Source organism: Rattus norvegicus, chromosome 4, assembly GCF_036323735.1.
Source record: "Rattus norvegicus strain BN/NHsdMcwi chromosome 4, GRCr8, whole genome shotgun sequence".
Lineage (NCBI taxonomy): Eukaryota > Metazoa > Chordata > Mammalia > Rodentia > Muridae > Rattus > Rattus norvegicus.
The window spans coordinates 80,726,553-80,742,314 of record NC_086022.1 but is presented as its reverse complement, the minus strand read 5'-3'; the positions used below and the strand labels follow the sequence as shown (position 1 = coordinate 80,742,314).

The 15,762-nt window shown below is 46.8% G+C and overlaps 1 protein-coding gene across 14 annotated transcripts in view; it reads left to right on the top strand.

Annotated features, from left to right (window-relative positions):
• Positions 1-15,762, top strand: part of Osbpl3 (oxysterol binding protein-like 3) — a 176,787-nt gene that overhangs the window by 111,855 nt on the left and 49,170 nt on the right. For 9 of the 14 annotated variants that reach the window (NM_001427811.1, XM_006236519.5, XM_017592994.3 and 6 more), the window contains 8 exon segments: positions 138-254; positions 406-459; positions 1,266-1,379; positions 5,023-5,190; positions 5,626-5,749; positions 8,641-8,744; positions 8,940-9,032; positions 10,012-10,168. In NM_001427811.1, coding sequence (NP_001414740.1) covers positions 138-254; positions 406-459; positions 1,266-1,379; positions 5,023-5,190; positions 5,626-5,749; positions 8,641-8,744; positions 8,940-9,032; positions 10,012-10,168 — 931 coding nt within the window. 14 annotated transcript variants of the gene reach the window in all.

The window sequence follows — 15,762 nt, the reverse complement described above, 5'->3', positions numbered from 1 at the left end:
TGGAAGTTAAATTTACATGTCTTCTTATCAAATGTGCCCAGGCTCTCTCTCTTGGGTCATTTCTCTGGTAGCTTGCTGCTCCGTGGTACTGTCTTTTCAAGGTGTGACATTTAGCCTCTGTTCTTCCGTCGGAGCAGGACAGCTGGGAAGTGGTGGAAGGATTGAGAGGGGAGATGACTTACACCCAGGAGCCGCCTGCGCAGAAAGGATTTTTGCTGAAAAAGAGGAAGTGGCCCTTAAAAGGCTGGCACAAGGTAAGACATCAGTGGTGGCTGCTCATTGTTGGGCACACACTCCACCCGTCTCAGTACTACGTTTTGAGAACTCATACTCTATCTGAATTTGGAGACCAGAGGAGGGATGTTAGCATGTCTGTCTTGCTAAGGTCTGTTTGTTTCCCCACAGAGATTCTTCTGCCTGGAAAAGGGAATCTTGAAATATGCCAAGAGCCAAACTGATGTAAGTCTTCTTCTTAGCCCAGCATGATATTGAAGAAGTGTGCAGGGTGCTTGAGGTCAGCCCGGGGCCACAGTGCTCTATGGGTAATGATTTTTCCACACCCACCCTGACCCCTGCCATTTAGCTTTAGATCTGGGTGGGCTCCATTCACCACCAGGAGAAGGGGCAGGACACCTTTACTGAGTTCTATAGGTCTTTCTGGTTTTAGCTAATTACGGAAACAGAGCATGTGGGAAGTGTCCTTCCCACTCTCATGGTGACTGAGGGGCTTGGTGGAGAAAGCCATGGCTAATGTGGACTTCCTCTTGAGTTAACCCTAGAGGTTGGTTAGAGGGTTCTGAGTGACCAGCGGGCCTATCTCATAGGGTGCTCTCTCCTCTTTCACAGCCATTTGAGTCCTCCCTAGTTTGTCTACATTCTTTGTTTTAAGTCACTTATGGACTAATGTAGACAGCAGGCCCCATTCCAAGGGACAGCAATGGTTCTTGCATTGCTGTAGAGTCACCTCATGGACTCCAACTCATGGAGTTTCAGCTCCTTCCCTTGCATCCTGGCTATGGAAACTCATGTTTATCCTTCAGCCTCTTCACCTGTGAAATAAGTCGAGTGCTTCTCCCATTCAGAAAAGGAATGCAGTCCATGTGCAACTCTTAACTGAGTCCTGCTTGCATGGAGAGCTCCATCAGTCATAGCATCCAGGTTTAGCGTCGGCGGTTGTAGAAGATGAGGTGGGGAGGGGCTGGGGAGGATGTTACAACCACGTTGACCACTGTGACTCTCAAGCAGTCCTCCCTGTGCTTCTGTAGATTGAGAGAGAGAAGCTGCACGGCAGTATTGACGTGGGGCTCTCCGTGATGTCTGTGAAGAAGTCATCCAAATGTATAGACCTCGACACCGAGGAGCACATCTACCACCTGAAGGTGAGGCTTCAGCCAGGGCCTGGCTCCCGCCTCCCAGCCACTGCCAGGGCTCTGGTTGGTTGGGAAGTTGTGTGAGGCAGAGTCTTGTTATCTTTCTCACCCTGGCTTCAAACTCCTAGGCTACAGCAGTCTCTAGCGTCAGCGTCCCGAGTCTCCAGGGCTGCAGGTCCTACTCCCCCAGCTTGGCCATGCAGAGCCATTTTACTGAGATGGACGGGCCATCCCCATACTGCTGGTGATGATTTGGGGACATCCATTCAATGGGTGGGCAGTTTTGATCACCAACGTGTCCCTAAGGGATACTGTTGATGTCAGGATGGGCCAGGTTTTCCTTAGCTGTGTAGAACCAATCCTCTCTTCACACTGCTTAAAGAGTTAGTGTCCTTCAATGTCCTTGTCACCTTTCCCGAATGTTACCATTCCTCCCCAGTGACAGCAATCAGTGACAAAAGCACCTTCATGTTCCCCTCCCCCAGGCTGTGTGTCTTTTGTATAGAATCATTTACCCTAGATTAAAATATGTTCTCCGAAGGATAGTGTTTACCGTGTGGAGCCCTGACTTATGACTTTAGCCAATTTTATAAAGACTTTGTTAGAATCCTCATATTGTAGTGAAATGTCATTTTTTTTCTAAACTGGGAGTTGGGAAATCTTAAGGCTCAATGCTTCCTACCCACTGCCTTTCTCCTGAAGGTGGGTGACATCATAGAAACATCAAGCGCGAGGCCCAGGGCAATGTCAGCTCTTATGTGATTGCTTACTGGCCCTTTAACTTTGACCAGTCATTTAATTCTTGAAAAGCCCTGTCTTGTTTTTGTTTTACCCCCACCACATGTAAAAATATGAAAGAGTATCTGTTTAAGGTTTGTCATAATTCCTTGGGGGGTCAATAAATTTAATAAGTTTAATTGTTGTTTAATGGTTAGGCAGTGCCTGAATGGATATACGTTGAGATTTGCTTAGTCAGCTTGCTTTACATTTAGGGAATGGGGCTGAGGGCTGGGATAACCGAAGATCTCACCTGTCCCTGTCCTCACCTAGCATGTGTGTCTCACATCTGTCCCCTGACCTAACCCTGAACTCTGGGTCTGGGTTAGTTCAGTGTGTAAAGCAGTTCCCCTTACACCGTGACCTGAAGATGCTTTGCTGTGAGAATGTCCCAGGTGTTAGTTAACAGCCTTTACCCACTGGACACCAGTGGTGTGTCATGTGCTAACAACGTGCACTGTCCTCAAGTGTTTCCAAGTGTTTATTGACAGGGAAAATCTCCTCAGTGAAATAACTGGCAAAGGAAAGGAGGGGAAAGCCAGGAATTATTTATATAGTAATTAATAATTAACATTATAAAATTTATAATTTAATAGTGAGTATAATAAATTATATATTGGTGTGTGTGTGTGTGTGTGTGTTGTGTGTGTGTGTGTACACACCTTACCCCTCTGCTCCTCCCTCAGTGGTTAATCTCTGCTGGGAGAGTTGGCACTGTTTACCTGTATTGGTCCCATGAATCTTCCTTCTGTGTTTTCACATGGTCAGGAGATAATGACTCCCTGCCCATTTGTAATTCTTTTTAGAAAAATGAAGCTATCATTCATTTCTACTTTTTAAAGACTTAAAATGTCTTAAGATACATAGGACTTGATATCATGAGACAGAGCAATAATTCTCTTATAGCTCACTGTAAGCTCTGCTTGGTTTCTCATTCATTCCTGAGGATCAGTTCTGACTTGGAGTGTAAGGGATGTTCGCCGAGGTCTCCCTATCCCGTCTTACCCCTCCCCTTCCTCCCACCTCACTCCTCCCTACCATCAATACAAGGTCTTGATGTATAGCCCAGGCTGGCCTTGAACTCACAAACCTTGAGTACTGAGGTTACAGGCATGCACCACCAAACCTAGCTTTATTCTTTCTCTCATTTTATACCCAAGAAGTCTGGGCAGAAGAGCAGTGGTCGCCCAGCCACAGTCCTGGAATTGCTGCAGGGCCTGTGACAGATTGTGGTTGGTTATTTAATAAAGTACCTCGTTTCTCTTCTTGTTTATCCAATAAAAAAAAATGAGTCAAAATGAGCACCTTGGGCACTGGTTTTTCAGGGCTTTGGGAAGCAGATCAGTGCAAGGACGACAGAAGATTCTTACAAAATTCCTTTTAACCACATCTGGGAAGTGCAGTCAGTTTAGGAGCTCACAATGCAGAAGAGACAGATAGGTGTGTGTGTGTCTGTGCTGTGGCTTCCTACAGACTTGTGCTAAGGAAGAGCCTCAACCTTCAGGTACCTTGAGCAACATGAAGTCCCGATTCTCTGAGCTCTGCTACCTCTCTCTGTCTGCGCAGGCTCCTTCCCAGCTGCAGCCGTAGTCAGGATGGTCACAGCACCGGCCTGGCCGGCCACTGGCCTACCTGGCATATTTGGGGGTTATTTTAAATTACACTTAATGAATCCAGATCCTAATCTATAGGCATCTCACTTTTCACTTTGAAATTATGAGTGTGTTTGATACACAAAATACTGGCTTAAAGATGTCTGTAGTATAGAAGTGATTGCTTCATTTCTTTTAACACTTTTATGAGCATTTGAACTCTTTCCTGAGAAAAGTTATTAGTTACAGCAGGCATGGTGCGATGCCTATAATCCCAGCATTTAGGTAGTTAATACAGAAGACTTTTCATAAGCTCAAGTCCAGCCTGGGCTACATAGCAAGTCTGACGCCAGTCTGTGCGACACAGTGAGTGTAGTACAACACGCTACACGGTGAGAGGCATATTGCTGGGCTGCATGACAATATACCACCTCAAATAAACAAATAAAAACTGTCAACTAAAACATTCTTCCTAGAAAGTGGATATTTATATTTCCTTTGCTGGGGAGGGGATGGATAAATATTTGTATAATAATAACAATAATTGGGGGCTGCAGAGATGACTGTGGTTCCAAAGGTCCAGAATCCAATTCCTAGCAGCCACATGGTGGTTCACAACCAACTGTAATGAGATCTGATGCCCTCTTCTGGCACACGGGTATGCATGCAGATAGAGCACTCATATATATATAAAATAAATAAATCATTTTTTAAAAAAATAACAAGAGCAGTACTCTGCAATGCTTTGTCAGATACTTTTCCTTTTTCTGAAAGTGGCGAAATGGTTTTCAGTTGACCAGCACGTGTGTTAGCAGTTCCTTCCAGCCATGTATCCTGCACAGACTAGACGAGCATAGGCCACTACCTCAGGAAACACCTACTACGTCAGTTCCATTCAGACTGGTTCATAAAGTCTGAGCTGCAGGCATTTAAGTGATGAACAGAACTGATACATTCAGCAGGGAGTGGGCAAGTCTCAGGCAAGAGAACTTGGAAGTATTTTAAGAGATAAATGCGAGTTTTAGTTCATTTGTTGTTTAATAAAAACTAGCCCTGTTTGCATTCTTAGAAGTTGTGTGGTGGTTAGAACATCTCACAGGAGACGAGTGTGTATTCTGCGACTGTGCGTCTTCCTCGGGTGGTCTCCGAGACCACATAAATGAAACCAAGACACAAGTGCATTTTCTTCTTTTTCACGTCGTTTTGATAAATAACTGATCCCTTGATCCCTTTTTAGCCAGTGGCTGGCTCTCTTCGACCTCTCTCTTTCTAACGCCCTGCAGGTAAAGTCAGAAGACGTCTTTGACGAGTGGGTGTCCAAGCTTCGTCACCACAGAATGTACCGGCAGAATGAGATCGCCATGTTTCCCCGGGATGTCAACCACTTTTTCCCAGGGTCCTCTGTCACAGACTCTGCTCCGGGAGTATTCGAGTCTGTTTCCAGTAGGAAGGTAATGATTGTGTTGCCAGCAACAAGCCTGAAAGAACAGAGAGGGACATCCCAGGAGTGAGTCTGAGGGAAGGTTTATCGGTGGAACAGGGTAGGTTGGGGTGGAGGTATCCAGTTAGTCTCTTGACCAGTAACAGATCCAGGATATAACTAGCACGGATTAAGGCAGGGAGCTGGGGTAAGGAGCCATCTGGGATCCTTGATCTGATCTGTGGCTTTCTCTTAGCCACACTGACCTTGTTTTTCCTACCTGGCTGTCGAATGCAGCTAAGCCTGTGTACAACCGCACAGGACTGTGGACTGTTTCCCAAATGTTACCGTGGCATCATCATTTCATAGAAGAAAATAAAGATGGCTGCGGAGGGCCATATAGCATGGTGTGCTTTAGCTGGGGTAGTGGCCAGATTTCTAACCTGCTCTTGTCATCCATGAACAGCGCAGCAGTCTATCAAAGCAGAATTCATTTCCAGCTGGAAGCAATTTGTCATTTTCTTGTGGTGGGGACACACGAGTTCCATTCTGGCTACAGTCTTCAGAGGACATGGAAAAGTGCTCGAAAGGTAGCAGTTTGGCTCCTGTGTCTGTTTTTTCTGTGGCGCTGTGGATGCGTGCTTGGTATTGCCTTCACACGCGTAGATAGCAGCTGAGCTCTTGTGTCTCTCTTTGCCGTGTTGCTGCAGTGGAGTGCCCTTGGCATTACCTTCATGGCCATTTGTGTCCTTGCTGTCACTCCTCTGCGTTCCGTTCCATCCCTTACTCTGCTAATGAAGGTCTCATTGTTAGCCCACATGCTCTCCCCACAGAGCTCAGTGTCTTCACCTGGATGCAAAAGACTTCCTTGTCTAGTCCTGGGATGGGTGCATGAGTTCCTCCTGGAGACAGAAATCATATCTCCATGGGTGGGGACTATTAGCACCCAAATGCAAACAAATGACTCTGCTGCCCACCCAAGATGAGGAATCAGTGTCCTTAAGGGAGTAAGTGGCCAGGTGGAGAGCCCAGTGTAGGCATTCTACACCCTGGCTTTACACTAGAATCACGATTTTTGTTTTTGTTTTTGTTTTTGTTTTTGTTTTTGTTTTTTTTTTTGGTTCTTTTTTTCGGAGCTGGGGACCGAACCCAGGGCCTTGTGCTTCCTAGGCAAGCGCTCTGCCACTGAGCCAAATCCCCAACCTAGAATCACGATTTTTATATTGTTTTAAATTATGTTTATGTGTGGTATGTGTTTGGGGGTGATGGATGTGAGTGCAGGTGCCCACAGAGGCCAGAAGGGGGCATCTGATCCCCTGGAGCTGCTCAGTGGGGGTGAAGTTGGGTACTGTGTAAGAGTAGCATATACCCTTAACCTAATTGCTGAGCTATCTGGACCCTTTAAAGTGGGGGTGCCTGTGCCCATGCCTCTGTCCCAAACATCCTGTTCAAATTAGTCTGGGGTGCTGCCCCGGTGACCCTGGTCCCAGAACTCCTTGAGTGAGTCTGACAAGGAGGCAGGGTGGATCAGTCCTCCACAAGGCAACTCAGTGTTCTCAACCCTAATTAGCTAAGCTCATCTGGAGAGCCAGACTGAGGTTTCCAGTGGGAGAGAGAGGTCAGGCTTAATTGTCTAAGGTGAGGCCTGGAGCATATGGAACTTAAAGGTTTTGAATTAAAAAGAGTATTTGAGTTAAAAAGAGGTTGCGAGCTGGATAGCTTGGTTTATAAAGCACTTGCTGTGCAAGCATGAGAGTCTGGGATTGATTACCAAAGCCCACAGGCAAAGCCAGATGTGGTCATGTGTGCTTGTAATCCAAGCCATAAGGAGTTGGAAATAGGTGATCCCTTGGGGCTGGGCACACTTAGACTATTTGATAAGATTCTGGCCAGTGAGAGACCTTTTTTTAAAAACAAAATGGGTATAGTAGTGTGCATGTTCTAACATACACACAAAGACACACACAGACAGACTCATACAGACGGGCTAGACAGACAAACACAGAAACAAGAGACACACACAGGCACACAGAGACAGACAGATAGACACACAGAGAGACAGACAGGCTAGACAGACAGACAGAAAGACACACAGACACAGAGACAGACAGACAGACACACATTAGACAGACAGACAGAAAGATACACACAGACACACAGAGACAGGCTAGACAGACAGACAGAAAGACACACAGACACAGAGACAGACAGACAGACACACATTAGACAGACAGACAGAAAGATACACACAGACACACAGAGACAGGCTAGACAGACACACACACACGCACACACACACAGACACACCTATACACACATAAAGACACACAGACACAGACAGAAAGACACAGAAAACACAAACACAGACACCCAGATACAGATAGACACACACAGACAGGCTAAATAGACACACAGAGACAGACAGACAGACAGACACACACACACACACACACACAAAGACACACAGAGACAGACACACACACACAAAGATACACAGACAGAAAGACACACACATACACGAAGACACACAGAGACAGACAGACACAAACACACACACAAAGATACACAGACAGAAAGACACACCGAGACAGACACACATACAAACATATAGACACACAGAAAGAGACAGACAAACAAAATTGTTTCTAAAGTATGTCCTTGAATTGGGGCCACTATTGGAGAAAGTTGTCAAGTGGCAGCCTTCCCTGTGTTACATGAGATGTAGTTTCCAGTGGGTATCTAGTCTCTACCCCTCCCACAATGTCACTTACTAGCTCCACTGATTGACTGTCGAAACGGTCTTCAGAACATTGTACCTGGACCAGCATCAGCAGGCTGGCCTGGGTATTTTAAAATGTAGATTCCCAGGCCCAACCCAGATGCATGAATCGGGAAATAGGGATAGAGCCTAAGATCCATGGGCGCACAGGTGACGCTGTGCTTCTGGAGATTGAGAGCTGCTATGCTGAGCTTGTGGCCCATTCATTACTCAGCAGAATCCCCATCTGCAGCCAGGGCAGCCAGGGCAGCCAGTGTGGAGTGGACTGTTGCTCACGTTAGTGACCATGTTCTAGTCTATCCTGCCCTTCTGTCATCTGAGGCCCATCTGTGGAGGGTCATCCTGGATCCTGGTACAACTTAGAGCCTATTGTTGCTGGATTAGGGGTGCCAGTGCTGGGGTATTCTGAGTTCCTGCAGTAGGCCACATTCCTCTGAGCACTCTGAATACATCGATTTAAGTCTGAGCACTGTAGCTACATGTGTAATTATCCGGATTCCCCACAAGAGAAAACCAAAGAACAGGGAACTTGTGTCCCAGTTCACAAGTGGGTTTCAATCGAGGCAGCCCAATTCCTATAGTAAACCACTAGAATCTATGGCTTTTCCTGTGGGGGGAAAGAATGTAAAGGGGGGAGTCAGATATGGCAGACAGAGCCTGGTGCTCCTGGACAGTGGTGAGCATCTGCCCCTCTTCCCACAGACTTGGCACACTGCCACACTTATCTGCTGGAGATGAGCCAGCTCTTAGAAAGCATGGACGTCTTGCATCGGACATACTCGGCGCCAGCTATCAACGCCATCCAGGTCAGCCTGCCTGCTCCTCAGTTCACCCTCTGTCTTCTCTTGTTCCCCACATCTGACTAACATGGGATGTCCTCTATCCAGTGCCTTAGCCCAACTCGAGGGGATGGCTGTGGTCACTTTGCTGTGCGTCTGTCCCTGTAGTTTTGGTGGATCTTACTGTCTGTGCTCTCTTCTCTCTCCTGTTTTCAAATGAAGGGTGGAGCTTTTGAAAGTCCCAAAAAGGAAAAGCGCTCGCACAGGAGGTGGCGGTCCAGAGCTATTGGCAAAGATGCTAAAGGAATGCTGCAGGTAACCTTTGCTTCGTCACAGGGCTTGCCCTCCGCATGGCGCCTCTCTGCACGCCACGGGCAGGGTCCTCTGGCTCAATTAGGGCAGAAAAGTGAAGGTCGTGGAGTTGATCTCTCTACCTGTGTGGACAGATGACTCTAATAACAGGTCCTCTGGTTACAAGGATAAGGCCATGACAATACTTGGGCAGGGGAGAATTTCTGAAGGGGAAATGGATTGATGTTGGAGGGGCTGCCACGCTTGTGAGAATTTGGGGTCTTTCCTTCTTTAACATCTAGCTTTGTCTGTGATGCTCCCTGCTCTAGTGTGTCTTGCGAGACGGCTGCTGTGGCCCTATCCTCTGAGTTACCTCTGTTACAATCCCTCCTCGTGGACCTGTCTTCTCTCAGCGCTTACAGGCCTGAGCCTCTATTCCACAGGCCCTTTCGCCCTTTTCCTTCAAACTCCCAGCCCCCCACCTGAGCCCCCATTCTGGGTGCCAGGAGCCGTCTTTCCCAGGGACAGCTAACCTGTTGTCAAGGTCACATACTAGATGGAAACGTTAGAACCAAACGGAATCTGGAGCGTTTAGAGAAACTCTTGTCAGCCCTGGGAGCTAACGGGGATGCTTTCCGAGTAAAGAACATTTCGTGCGCAAACGTGAGCAGCTGGTTCATTTTCCAGAAGCTCCAGGTGCAAGTGAAGAAAGTCATGTGGGAACTGATTTGCTCTGGTGGCCTAGTTACATGGGAACATTCACTGTCATTTTCAACTCGTGACTGTGAAGTTTCCACCGTGTCTGAGACAGCATGTGATTTCCTGCCCATTCATAGTTTTATAGGATGCCAGTGGCGGGGAGAGCATCTCCCCAGTTTTCATTCATTTTTCTTTGGCGTTAATCCCTTGGCAGGAAGAGACACTTCTAAGATACCCCCTTAATCAGTTCCAGTCATGGAGGCTCTAGTCTGAACAGAAATCTCTCCCTGTGCTGTCACGTTAGGTCCCTAAACCTTTTTCTGGCCCGGTGAGACTGCACTCCTCCAATCCTAACTTGTCAACACTGGACTTTGGAGAAGAGAAGTCTTACTCGGATGGTTCTGAAGCCTCGTCGGAGTTCTCCAAGATGCAGGAGGACCTGTGCCATGTCGCCCATAAAGGTGAATGAGTTTTCCTGCTTCCTAACAACATATGTGAGGGAAGTGTCTGTCAGTACAGAACTATGGCTCTCATCTTTAAGGGAATAATAGTTTGTTCTGGAGCCAAGTGTTAGTGACTGTGGGCCAGGGACGTAGCTCTACCTTGCCCCCAATTCCATGTTCCAAAGTTCAAGCAGTTTAATGAGGTTTTAGAGTTTTACAGATCAGGAAAGTCACAAATCAAGGCAGGCTTAAAATTTATCGGGGGATACACCAGAGAGGATTGCAGTGAGCACGGAGAAGATTTTCCATAGGCCCAAATGCTGTCTGATGGTATTCTTAGCTTTTGGGATGATGGAAACTTGTGGTCTTTTAAGCTAATTAATTCCAAAGGTGGTTTTTATTTGTTTGTCTGTTGGTTGGGTGTTTAAATCTATTAGTCATAAGTTATTAGTTCCAAACCAAAGGTAAGCAAGGAATGTTCGAGAGGGCTAGAATTAGTCCTAGATACGGTACTTAGTCTCTGGGCCTACAACAGTCCAATCTCTCTACAGTTCTGCAGCTCTCACCAGTCAATCCATCCCTGCAGTTGTAGCTTCCCAGGAGATCTCACTAACACGTCCTGTGCGTGCTTGAGTCTGGGGAATCTATCTCAGTGGGCTCATTTTCTGCTCTGATAAGGCTTTCAAAAGCCTCGTTTTTATTTATGTCTTTGTCCGTGATAATGTTGTTGCAACGATTTTAGTTTTGGCTGCTTGGAGGAGACACCAAGGGTTTGGGATTTGGCTGGCAGAATCCATGGGTTCAATCAACTGGAGATCGAGAGTGTTTTTAAAGTTTGCATCTGTTTTGAGCGCAGATTTTTTTCCATTATCATTACCCTCTAAACAAAACAGGACAGCAGCTCTCTACTGATCTTAAATTTACAGGCACTTAAGCGTCTAAAGATGTTCTAGCATGTGTTAGAGAACATGGAGTGCCTTCCATACGCTACAATGGGAGTGTTAATATGCTGGTGGTAAGATATAAAATGGTTCTCTGTGGATTAATGTGGCATTTGTTTCACCTCTTCTCAACCCCAATTGAGCAGTTCCTCTCTGAAGAATCCATTTGTAGGAATTAACTTAAAGCACATCCATATACAGATACCTACTGTAGCATTATTCTTCATCTGAAAACATGGAAATGTGGGTTTGACATCGTTAGCCATTCCGGAAATGCAGATGGTGCTGCTCTGAGGCCTTGCTGCGTACTCTTAGAAGAGCAGTCTCTGAATGGAGCCCCAGGAACCGGATATCTCATCCAGTGACTGGTGACCATGGAAGATGGTGGTGCATTCCAGAGGGTGGCCTACCAGTAAATAAACTAAACACATACCTACCACAAGATTCAACCACTGTGCTCTTGAGCATGTAATTTGGAGCAGTGAATGCAGCTATGGGGAGCTGCTGTGCACAGATGTTTTTAGGGCAGGCTGGGGTTGGGGCTCAGAGGTAGAGCCTGCATTGTTATTGTTAGCACCACAACACCAAAATATTACAAGCAGATTTATGGTACTGGTCAAACACTAGAAGCAAGTCAGTTCAGCAGATGAAGAGTTAAATAAACCATGATGTATCCATGCAGTGGAAAACTTCTTAGCAATAAGTAGGGACTTACATTTATATATGCAGCAACCTAGAGAGAGCCCAAAGACAGTAGTGGAATGAAAATAGCTGACTTCTAAAGTTTACGACCTCTGTGGGTTCACTTTGGAAATGATGAAGGAAATTAGTGGATGCCAGAGTTTAGGAACAGTGAGGGGGAGGGGGGAGATGTGACTGTAATTATAAAGGTGATGGGCATGTTCTGTATTCTGATCAAAGCACTGGTTATAGGAGTTTTCCAGTGCGATAAGGTCACGTTGACCTGAGGCATACACACATTCCAACGAGTGCGTGTAAGTCTGAAGAAGTCTGGGCACACTCCATTACTCTACCCTCCCTGTCCTGGGATTATGTTGTGCTGTGGTTAATAAAATGTTACTATTGGGAGATGGGACTTCCTCTGTGCTGCTTTCACGTTCCTGTGACACACTCCAGTGACACACCCCCTCCAACAAGGCCCCGCCTCCTAACCCTAACAGGCCGCCAACTGGGAACCAGTCTTTCAGATATATGAGCCATTCTCATTCAAACCGCCACAGAAGGGGACCCTCTCCTTCTGGCACAGAAGAGAAGCAGACCTCCTGCAATCCTACTCATGAGAGAAACGCTCATTTACAAATAGGAAAACCAAACTAAGAACAAAGGCAAACTCTGTATTCCTGTGTGCCCGGAGTGTTCTCTGGTGTTAAACTGGGATGGAGTGGTCACGTTCTGAACTGTTTAGAGCTACAGAAGCCTTGAAGGAAAAGCTTCATATGTCACAGTGCCACCACAAATATGTGTGACCCGAGGAAAGGGCTGCTTGTGCCTTGCTCACAGTTAGAATTCACTGTTAGTGGCTGGGCAATTGGATTGACGTACATGCTCAGAAAGAAGTGGATTGTTTAGCAAAATTCAATAATGCATCTAAATTAATTCAATTTGAATAGTGTTTAAAAGGTATTTTACAGCTATGCCGGCACCATGTAAGGATTGAAAATGAAAAGAAATAGATTACAGATCATCAAATCACTCCAGATAGTTTAGGAATGTTAGTCCACTGAGGCACCCTGTTTACCCCTCCCCTGCGCACGCGCGCGCGCACACACACACACACACTATATGCATGCCCTGCTGTTCTGACTCCTGTGTTCTTATGCACTTTTTCACTGTTTCCTTAAAGCACCATGAGATGCCAGCATCTCCCACATCGTCAGTCCATTTAGGTTTGGAAACTGATCGTTCCTCCAAAATCTAAGCCATAGCTAAGTAACAGGGACCGAGGAGAATACACATTCACCATACTGCACATTGCCTTCCCTCTGTTTGGCACGATGCCCTTGCAACTGATAACTACAGTCTTCCCTGAAGTTAACACACTGTGGAGGAGAGAGCATGAGTAGGTGGTCTTCAGCTCCTCAGAATGCCACAGATGACTTCCCAGTGCAAAGCCCACAGATTCTCTCCAACCTGAGGTGGTAGGAGCCTGTAGCAAGTAGAAAGGGAGGGGCCAAGAGTCAACTGAGCCATGCATATGGTGTCCATCCTATGGCTGGAGCTGAAGGTTTCTGACAATCAAAGGCTTCTTCTGGTGTCAGGTATGGCTAGCAGAGTATATCTGTAATTCCAAGGCTTGGAGGGCTTGACACCAGGCCAACCTGGCAAGATCCTATATCCATCCTCCTCCCCAGAAGAGCCCAAACTATGTCCCACCATCCTAGTCCAGCAAGGGTGAGAACAGACCAGTGAAGAGGTTGAAAGGCAGACTCTGTGACTGCCTTCTGATGTTTGTTGGACAACGAGGAGAGACGAAGGCAAGCATTGCGTAGCTGCAGCGTGTCTCAGAACCCAGTGCGCCTCAGGTGACAGGCAGGGGCTAAGTGGCAGGGGCTGACGACCATTTGGCAGGGGTGTGGGGGCTGGAGAGAGGGTGGCCATGCTTCGGGTGATTTAGGTGATCTTTGAGGTTCTCTGTAACCCTGTACATCTCAGACTTCTTGGGTGTCCTTGTTTATGGTTACATAGCCACGGGTGCAATACACTCATTTAGGTATCTTCTTTTTTAAGCGTCTTATTTATCTCTAGTGCATTTAGGATGACATCAGAAATAAATAAGAAGACACTCCCAACCCAGGAAATACTCTAATCTTTGTGATCCAATGTCTCTGTCTCCATTAGGGTTTCTGTTGTTGTGATGAAGCACCGTGACCAAAACGGAAGTTGGGAGAAAGGGTTTATGCAGCTTAAACGTCCACAGTGTTCATTATTAAAAGGAAGTCAGGACGGGAATTCAATCAGGACATGCAAGAGCTGATGCAGAAGCCAGGAAGGTGCAAGTTTCTGCCTTGCTCAGCCTGGTTTCTTAGAGAGCCAAGGACCCCCAGCCCAATGGTGGTACCCAGGGGTGGCCATTCCCCACCAATCACTAATCAAGAAAATGCCCTGGAGCTGGATCTTATGAAAGTGTCTTCTCAATTTTGGTTCCTTCCTTTCAGATGACTCTAGCTTGTGTCAAGTTGACGTAGAACTAGCAAGCAGGTGACTTACAGTGTAATTATGGTCTCCAGGAGCAGCCTCTAGCCATTGCTCTGGGAGTTATGGGTCATGAGTTGGCCAAGAGTGACCGCTTTAATATCCTCTGGCGTGTTTAAGGCTGTTTGAGAAAGTTAACCAACTGTGGTTGAACGCAGTGGTGAGCCCATCATTTGGAAGCCTGAGTCAGGAAGCACACATTTGAGGCCAACTTGGGCTATATAGTGAGACCTAGTTTCATATCTCTTTCCCCTTCTCCCTATCCTCCTCCACCCCTTTAGGGGACCTGATTTTCTTGATCCTCTAGGAGGAGTTTTTTATATCTGACAATAAAATAGGATTGTTTATGCCCACTGTATTTTTACATATGCACTTCTTTTCCTGAACACGAAGGACCTAGCAATTGAAGACCTTGGACAAGCACTCTACCAGCGAGCTCCATTGCTAGCTCTCTTAACTGAACACTGAAACAGACAGGGCCCATTCTGTCCCTTTAAAAAGCATAAACAAGAATGGGCTAGTCTGGTGGAGAGCCTCACCTGGCATCTGAAAGGCAGAACAGATGAGCTGGGAGAGCAGAGCCAGCCAGGTGAACCCTTGTGGTGTCTGGGGAGACAAATGTGTCCGCAGAAAGATAGAACCCCCAGGCACCCACTGGGTGAGCTGTCAGGGATAGGGGAAGGATGAGGGGAGATGTCTAACTAGGCATAAAATGCAGTGAGGTTCCTGTGTGGCCTGTTGTCCTTTCCCCACAAGGCTGTTGTTCCTTGTCTCAGCAAGCTCACGCCAGTCCTCATTCCTACACTCTCTACCCTATGTGCATTTAATTAATAATCATTCTGATAAGAGCTAAGTATCACACTACTCCTGCTGCCCAGATTTCAAGAACACAGGCATCACTGTCACTCTCGTGCATCTCTCTCTCTTTTTAATTATTGGGGAACCTCATATCATGCACCCTGATTATGCTCACCTCCTAGTCTTCCCATGTCCACCTCCCCATTTGATTCCCCACTCAAAAGAAAAAAGGAAGAAGCAAGTCCATTTTGTGTTGTCCGTGTATTCATTGGAACATGATCAAATTCCTAGTGGCCAGCCCCGCCAGGGTTGATGAGTCTTCTCTGCCTGCATCCATGCCAGAAGCCATCAGCTGAGGGGAACCTTGTATAGACCAGTGAGGGGCAGGGCCAGGTCTCCCATGCCCATGCACATTAATATGCCTGAAAACGCAGACGTGGGACATCTATGTGGGCTTTGGTGTTAACACGGGCCACAGACATCAATATGGTGCCTGGCTGTAATAGGAACCCACCCATGGCCCTCAGAAGCCACATGGAGCACATGATTCAACGTGTCCTCAGGGGGCTGGCCATACATGCCACACACATCAAGATGGTTCCTAAGACACCAAAGCCTGAAGACATCATCAAGTCAGCAGCACAGCCTGCATATGTCCAC